Consider the following 8,607-nt stretch of genomic DNA (forward strand, 5'->3'; position numbering starts at 1 on the left):
AACATTTTCCACTTTTCAATATTAACAATTAATTAACCACTGGTCCGGAATCTGTCAGCTTAGAATAACTTTTTTGCTTTTCTTCGCTTAACGCCACAAACTACTCTGTATCTCCGCAATTTGAAAAATAGTTATCGGCTCAGAGTTTGGTATCTTTCTTCAATATATTGTATAAAATAAAGACAAAAAATGGAAGCGGAACTGAAATATCTATAAATTAAAGAAGAGTACTATTCCACTAGACAACATAAAAAAGATCCTTTTCTAGGGCTGTAAGTTTTCAGTCATACCACAATGGCGTCCCATACTTTGTTCTTATATTTCCATTCTATCATTCAGGTAAGTTATTTTCTTCAAATTCTTTCCATATTCTTGTGAGGATGGAGTATCTCAACAAAATCCAGGTTATCACTTATCTACTTTTAATTCAGATCGATTTCTTTAGCCATTCTGGTAACTCTGTCTTGTAATGTAGCTTGCATTTCTGGTTCAACCTGCAGAATTTCGACTGCTTCATTTAATATCTTCATAGCATCCATTAATTTTTCCTAGAAAAGATAGTGTATGTAAGTATCTATTTGAAAAATCCTTTGCTTTGAACTTACTTGCGTCCCTTCTCTGGTTAGCAGACCGTTCTCGAATTCCCTCTTTGCTTGTACAGCCATTATTTCCTGCAAGTCTAATAACAGCATCCCTCGAAACCGACTAGATCCAGGCTCGAATATATCTGCAATTTCCAACATATCATGGCAAAGGTCAAGCTTCCTTTGGACTGCTGCGTCATTCAGTTCTGAAAAAGGAGATGTTTAGTCTGTACACTGGGAATGATTCTGGTCATAATGTACCATGTAGTAGGAAGCCTGGTACATTTCCATACAACTGAATAAGGGCATATTTAGTCTCCAGGACGAGCGAGTGCTTGTCATAAAGTGTATCCCTATATCGACGCAGAAATTCTTCGTATGCCTTGGGTGAAGTCTTATCCAAGCTCTGAAGTTCCTTTTCAAGGGCGTTGTTCCCCCACACTATTTGTTTCACTTTGATTTTGTGTGGGCAAAGTTGACACTTCCAATCTGCAGAAGCATCCAACGGGTCTTCAGAAAGGATCTACAAGAATTCGAATTTATGATCTTCTTTACATAGAAATTAGTTCAGACATATCCCACCTTTCCAATTTTACATTTCGAGCACATTATGGCTCCCGCATATGTCTCGAGCTCTGTAGGATCTGCGCACCTCCTGCAGGTACATTCGAAACACTTTGACTGCAGCAAATGTTCCCGCCTCGGTAGAGTACTTTTCAAGGTATTCGTATATGAAGTGCTTATAACTGAACCCTTAGGAATATCCACTGTAGCCATGACGACTATTTGACAATTATTATCAAAAACATGCCGAGTATTTGGCACACAATCATGTGACACCATAGCCGTATCCAGAAATAAGCCACGCACTTTCAAATCTTTAGACGGAATGCGTACTTCGAACGCATTCGTATCCAAAATAGATGCAACGCGAAGTATCTCTTCCTCGGAAAGTTCATCGAGTCCAAGTATTTTCCGGACAAATGTTAGTAGATTTGACTTTAGAATGGCGTAAACTGGTGTGTTTATCCGTTTATCGAGATGATCCTCCAATTTCAAGATTTTTTCATAAAGTTTCGGATTAGAGTTTCGCAGTAGAAGACATCGTAGTGGAGAAATGACACAATAGGCTGACTCTTTTTTTGGTCCATTTTTGGCGTCGTAGTTGATATTGCAATTGAATTTACGTTTGGCCATTACTTCGCATTCTGGTTTGTGATATTTTGAATTTTCACATGCTAAGCTGCATAGTGGCCAGGTACATTGGCTACATTTGTAATAGTCGCGTTCGCCTGGTTTAACTGTCAATTTTTGGTGGCATCCTAAGCAAATTGGATATGTCATCAGTTTGGGGGCAATCAATGCGGGGATTTCACGCATGACCACTTCGCCTTTTTTTATGTCACGCGTGGATCTTACATATCTCCCTAATTTGGGATCTGTATCTATCTGAAATAAGGAGATAAGAGATACGATATCCAACTTTTATTCATGGTATAATTACTTGCTGAAAAACCTTAACAGGTTTTCATTCCTTTTTATCAAGACACAGAACACATTGGATACTATACCTATTACACATTATTCCTCAATTATTGTTATTCTAGATTGAGAGGCTGGGGTTAGACTTTGTTGATATACTGTTGCTGAGGCCTCTTAAAACACCTATTGAAAGGACCTCCTACCTGCAACTTTCGTAGGCTTTTGCGAATTTGAGGACACCTCTTAGAGTCCCTGGTGCCCTGTGAGCTGGAGCTCAAGAAAACACTCACCCTTCCTTGCTTGTCGTAAGGGGCGACTAAAAAGGATAGAAATTTGTGGGCTATCAACTTGCGAATTTTGAAACTTTACTGATAACCGAAACGTCAACAACGCCTCACATAGGGATTATCCTCACGGCAACGACCAGTGGCTATCGAAAACGGACTATGATTAGTTTCTGGAGTGTGCGCAAGCTCCTCGATAATAGGAGCAAGGGTCTCAAGAATACTCGCTTTCTCCAACTTAGCGGGAATTCTAAAGATATAAGCTGGACATCCTGGACCTAAGCGACATACGATGGTGGGACTTTGGAGAGTACGCCGCTTCCTCTTGCAGCAATGCATTTTTGTACTCTGGAAAGCCAAGTGATAGCAGACGTGAATCCGATGTCGGGTTGTTTCTGACTTCTACTGCAAGTCGCGCTCTCTGTACTGGGAGCCGGTTTCTAGCAGATTTCTAACTGCAAGATTACGGTCCAAGTTAAGGAGGATTCCAATTATATAATGCAATACACCAACGGAGAGTTCCGATATAGTGGAGAAGGATGTTTTCTACGAGCAATTGAGCGCAGTTCAGGGGAGACTTCCTAAAAATAAGATTATGATCGTGGTGGGTGATCTGAATGCCACGATGCTCGAATATGTGATGGCGAAATATGATCTTGGCGACCGCATTGGTAATGGTGGAAGGTTCGCGGATTTCGGCAACTTCCACCGCCTCGTCATTGGTGGTACATTTTTTGAGCATAGACCCGGCGATAAGTCAGCTGGTTTTCAACTAACCGACGCCATATGAGCAATCAGATCGACCACTTCGCGATCAGCGAGAGACTTAGATTTAGATTTGGGAGTTGTTTGTTGGACGTGCGCAGCAAGGCGCTGACATCTGCGTTGAAAGCGATCAAGATCTGATGGTCGCTTACGTCCGTTTGTGTGTTTCATCTGTCACTCCTTGCAGGGCTGGGAAGCTGCGATCCCCTAAGTTCAACGTCGACGGCTTGTCTGATCAAGCTGTCGCTAGACAGTGGGAGAGCTATCTTGCTGATCGAACAGCAGATATACTGAGTAACCCGCCTGAGAATATCGAAGAGCATTGGACCGCCATTGGTTCTACACAGGTCATCGGCCACGTCCTGAAGGGGCGTCATAAGATCTGGCTGATTGCACAATCGTGAAACGGGATCGATGAACGCGCTTGAACCCCGATACTGGACGAAAGCGGCAGATGCCGCAGATTGAAATTATTTCAGAACTGTATATCGTACCACGAAAGAGTTTGAATGTGGTTGCAAATCTTTCGATGGTCTCGTGAAGGATGTCAACGGGCGACTTCTTATCTGCAATGATGAACAACTGAAAAGGTAGAAACAACTGTATCACATCCAGTGAATTTTTGCCCCCAGTGGATGAAATGGCTAGTCACCGTAACATGTGGATACGGACTATTCTTCCAAGCAGAAGAGAAACCACCTCGGCCATCAATGCAGTCAAAGGGACTAAACCGACTGGGCTTGACGATCGCCCCGCAGAGTTATTTGTCGCTGCACCTGCAGCTACTGCAGATCAGCTGTTTCCGCTCATACAGAAATCTTGGGAAATCTGAAACCTTCCCAGAGAGTTAAAGAAGGGGTGATCAAGATCCCAAAGAAGGAAACGCGCTAATAGTCTGAGGGGTATCTGCGTACTCTCTGCCTTTGCAAAGATAAAAGCAAAAATAATCCTGGAATGCATTAAAGAACATCTCGAAAGCTCCGGATCGTCTTGCATTGACCACATCAATACCTTGTGGACCATTTTGGAACAGTGTTTTCGATAGCATAAACAGTGAAATGCTCTACGTGCTAGGGTCATTCGGAAGAGATTAATAGTTATTATCAGAGCAACATATGGAGGCACAAAATGCCACGTGCTCTACCGAAGTAAAATCTCGGAGGACTTTGAGGTCCAAAGCGGAATCCGCTAGAGTTGCGCCCTATCACCGATGTTGTTTGTTCTTGTATCGGTGACGTACTTCATACTGCCTTGACCGGAGGATGTGGAGGAATTCAATGGGCTATGACATCTTACCTCAAACACTGCTCTCTCATCGTTCACACTGGGTTATGGACCTTCGCTCTGGATTTGGAAAGAGGGGCCAATAGAGTTGGACTGAAGATTAACACCAACAAACCCAAGTTTCTTAGTCTCACAGGTCTACGTACTCTTCCTATCTGCATCAATGGTTAGAGCATCGAAGGCGGCGATCAATATGTATATCTCGGAGACGTGGTTTTTATCGATGGTGGAACTGAACCGACTCGCCCGAAACGTTAAGAGGGCTAGGTGGGGAACAGTAGAGGAGAAGAACATGCGTCTCGAGATGCCGGGGGTGGGGGCGGTGGAGAAGTTAAGAGCATTTCTGGTAACTACAAACGATGGCGCGTAAGGGTGGTTGACGCGCTGTATCCCACCAAATGGCGAATTAGCAAACATTTATTTATTTGTTGTTCGTCGTTGTCGAGTCTCTAGAGCCCATTTCGGGCCTTGGCCTCCAGAATGTTCTTCCTTCACCCATCTCGATCCACCGATCGTGACCTCCGACTTCGAAATCTGTCCAGTGATGCGCTGTCCCCGTCAACAGAACCTGTCCAGCATTTCCGGAGTTTTCTTATCGGTTCTCGTCCGTCTGCCCCTTTTCGAATACCCCTTTTGGAATTCGAATATCGTCCATACGCTGACCCATTGTAACTTCCAAAGTTTTATTAATTTAGAGATTGCGAAGTCGTCAAATATATGGTAGAACTCATGGTTGTATCTGATTCGCCATTAGTTGTACTCTCGTTTAGCTCCTATCATTATCCTCAGGACCCTCCTCTCGAATATATTGATTAGTTTTTGGGAAGTTTTTATTACGGTCCATGCTTCATACGCATAGCATAGAACAGGTCTTACTATCATTTTGTGTACTGGAAACTTTGTTTTCCTGTGTATGCAACTGGCTTATAAAATCGTTAGGGCCGAATAGGAGGCGTCATTTTATTTCGTCGAGTTAATTTCCATTTTTCGTCAGTTGTAGGCCTAAGTTGCCTATATTTCCTCTATGTGTTTCTAGTTTGAATTTTACAGCAAAAAATTTGTTGTTGCTAAAAGTGGCAGTTAGCAAACTGTTGAATATCCTATATTTGCACATTTCCCTTAATTATAAATGCGTAAAATTGCATATAGTAGTTTTGATAATAATGGTGGGCAAAGTCATCAAGAACTTCAGACTGACAGTTTCAAATCTGGTACTTCCTAGGGTTAAAGACTCTTCCATGATTCATACACCCGGTACGGACGCATCGCCTAAGCGACGTACGATGGTGGGACGCTTGAAACAGTAAAGCAGAATTTCAGAATATGGAAAAACAGGGGGTTCTCCAAGGTTCTTCAGTTCATTGGGAAATTCGAGAAAGACGAAGCCTTGGAGGCTCTTTTTGAGAGTATCCCGGCCCTGCAGTAGAGGATTTGCTGGACTTGGAGTAAAACGACTTAGCCTTTAGGGGTGGACATTATAAGCAGCTAAAGGGGATTAACAACCCCCTTACTATTTTTATAAACGAAATCTTCATGAACAAACTGAAAACGGTAATAGCTACTTCTTGTCTGAAGCCATGTTAATGCAAGAGGCACCATTGTCTTCAATTCCTTGCAACTACTGGCCTATCCTGACGATATCGACAGAAGACGCAGGAGACTCTACCTCAGATGGAGAGGTGGCGTAGGTCAGGACGCCAAATAGCTTTTCGGGATATGGAATTTGTGGACCTCGGCGCAAAACCGGGATGAGTTGCTTTCTAAAGCAGGCCTAGATCGGATACCGGTTGTTGCGTCCTTAATAATGATGATGATGTCTGAAGTCAAGATCTTGGAAGAGGTATGTGCATGACCTCTGTGCCATCATCGGAGAAGATGTTGTCAAAAATACACATCAAATTCCTCAATAGACTGCATTTAAATGTTGAATTCACTTGGGAGAGAGTCATCTCTAGCACCTTGAATCACGCTCATCAGCATAAAGTCGCCTCCTTTTATCACATGATTCATCATATGATCCTTCATATATTACCAGAAGTTGTAATGAAAGAGGTTAAGCACCCTTCGGATATCGCAAGGCTGAAAGGATGCACTAACGGGAATATCCAGATTTTGAGCAGCAATCGTAAGAGAGCTCTTTGACCGAGAGCGTCCACCGAACTTACTCCATATAAATAACTTGAAAGGAGTAAGGGAGAGGTTTACCTTCTGAGCAACAGCTGAGATCCATTATATTCAACTTCCATGTCTAACGGAATACCTCAGACGTTTTAATCTATCGCAGGATCTCCGTTAGTGGATGTAATGCTATCCGCTTCAACTTGAGCACATGAGGATCAAAGAATTGTTTTGTGGATTACGTTTCCTGCTCAAAGGGAAGAACAGCATTGGAATTTAACCAAATCTATGTGAACAGCCAGGTCAAAATTTTGTTGGTAGCAACCAAGGACACAAACGACGAAATCCTGCATTTCGGGAACCAGTTATGGCTTTATTCAGTGAATCTTTTCAACTTATGTTAAATTAAAGTAGAATATACGTCATTGATGTAATCAACTATTGAAAGGACAATGGTTAAAATGACTAAGCGTTAACTTATCGATATCGAGCCTCGGATTCGAATCCTATATGGCGGCCCTACACTGGTTATAATCTAGGATCTTTTTAAATACTTCAGATTTAAACTTTAATCATTAGATAGATCTTCTCCAAATTCGAAATACGTTAAGATGTCTGTACGAACTAAATAATTCCTCTATTAATCTATCTTTTCCTTCTTTTCTTTCACGTTCCTCGCTTGCCAAAATTTAAACGTTTAAAGTGTATCGAAAAATCACAAAAACACTAATCAAGTTCAAAGACGTCGTTAATATTCCGTCACCTGAAATATCAGCAATAACAGAACTCAGACTTTCCAGAATGAAAGTCATCTGTCACGATCGCATTAGATTATATTTAGATTTCTCAAAAACTTCCCTAACGCACTGTCGCTGTTTTTATTTCTGCCATTGCTTGAGTGATATTTTGGTCCAAGTTGGTGCAATTTTGGCCTCTCACAACTCCTATTTATCTTCGTAAATTGGAACTCATCAACAAGTGGAAAATGTCAGATTCTTTGGGCTTTGTTTATTTTTTGGGGAATTCGTTTCAGAGGCCGACCGGTGACATATGGGCTTTTCCTGTTTGGCTTAGCTTTTTTATAATGTTTATGTTTATGGATGGAGATGGGCGTGTTGCACTAATGAGTAGCTATTAAACGTGCTAAATTTTGGCCGCAACCCGATGAATCTGATGACGAAACTTTTGTTTGCCTTAAACTTTTGAGAAATGTTGTTCTATTTTTAGGATGAATTTCATTCATAATAAAAAATTAACATTTTTGGTTTCTTGAATGACTTTTTGTATCCATTGATCTAAAATTTAATTTAATTTAGTATTTTTTAGAAAATATTTGGGGTTATCTTTTGTTTGGGTTATTTGTTAAACACTTTGGGTCTCTGGGAATCTTTAATTTCGACCCTACACAATCAGATAGAAAAATCTGAACGGCCATCAACCAACCTCAAAACATTTGCACAAAACTTTATGCTCCTTTCGCCAATGCAGCTTCTGATGCTCCTTTCCACAATAGACGACATTTCTGCAGCCACCGCACTTTAGCGTCGATGGAACACCACAAATTGGACAATTCAATGGAATAGGCATTTCCCGCAGAACCACTTGACTTTATTTTAACTTTGATTAATTAGAATATTTTTGCAAGATTTATTTTTGGAGGACTAGCTAAGGCGTGAGCTCGGACGAATTCGCACACTTTGTTCCGCTGTTTAGATTGTTTTGATCGCGCTCACTAAGTGGTCAGTTACGAAAAACTGAACTTTTGATATTATCAAATCGGAGAGATCTTTAATTTGAGTGCTTGCTTATTTTAATTATATTTAGAATGGCAGACCGAAATAGATACTATCGATTCTGTGCGGTTTGCAATTTCAAGTGGGATCGGGACAAACCCGAGGGATTGTGATGGGGATAACGAAGGTTGAATGTTTTGAGCCGATCTGAAATTGCTTAGATCGCGTCTCTTGTAAGATGTTTTTCTTTGTAGAAATCGCGAATGTGGCTACAATGTATGGATTCTGCTATTCAGATAGAAAAAGACATAACATACTACAGATTTGTGGAAATTGTACAGGGAAAAGTGAGAATCT

General features: G+C 41.3%; 1 protein-coding gene across 1 annotated transcript; it reads right to left on the reverse strand.

The window, feature by feature from the left end:
* Positions 1-243: 243 nt before the first annotated feature.
* On the reverse strand, positions 244-8,326 carry LOC119648826 (SET domain-containing protein SmydA-8). Its single transcript, XM_038050686.1, has 5 exons — positions 7,961-8,326; positions 1,167-2,033; positions 846-1,107; positions 606-790; positions 244-548 (listed from the first exon to the last, which is right to left on the reverse strand). The coding sequence occupies exons 1-5, from the start codon at positions 8,102-8,104 to the stop codon at positions 423-425; spliced, it is 1,584 nt and encodes a 527-aa protein (XP_037906614.1). The 5' UTR covers positions 8,105-8,326; the 3' UTR covers positions 244-422.
* Between the last annotated feature and the right edge of the window lie 281 nt (positions 8,327-8,607).

This window comes from Hermetia illucens, chromosome 2 (genome assembly GCF_905115235.1).
Source record: "Hermetia illucens chromosome 2, iHerIll2.2.curated.20191125, whole genome shotgun sequence".
Classification (NCBI taxonomy): Eukaryota; Metazoa; Arthropoda; class Insecta; order Diptera; family Stratiomyidae; genus Hermetia; species Hermetia illucens.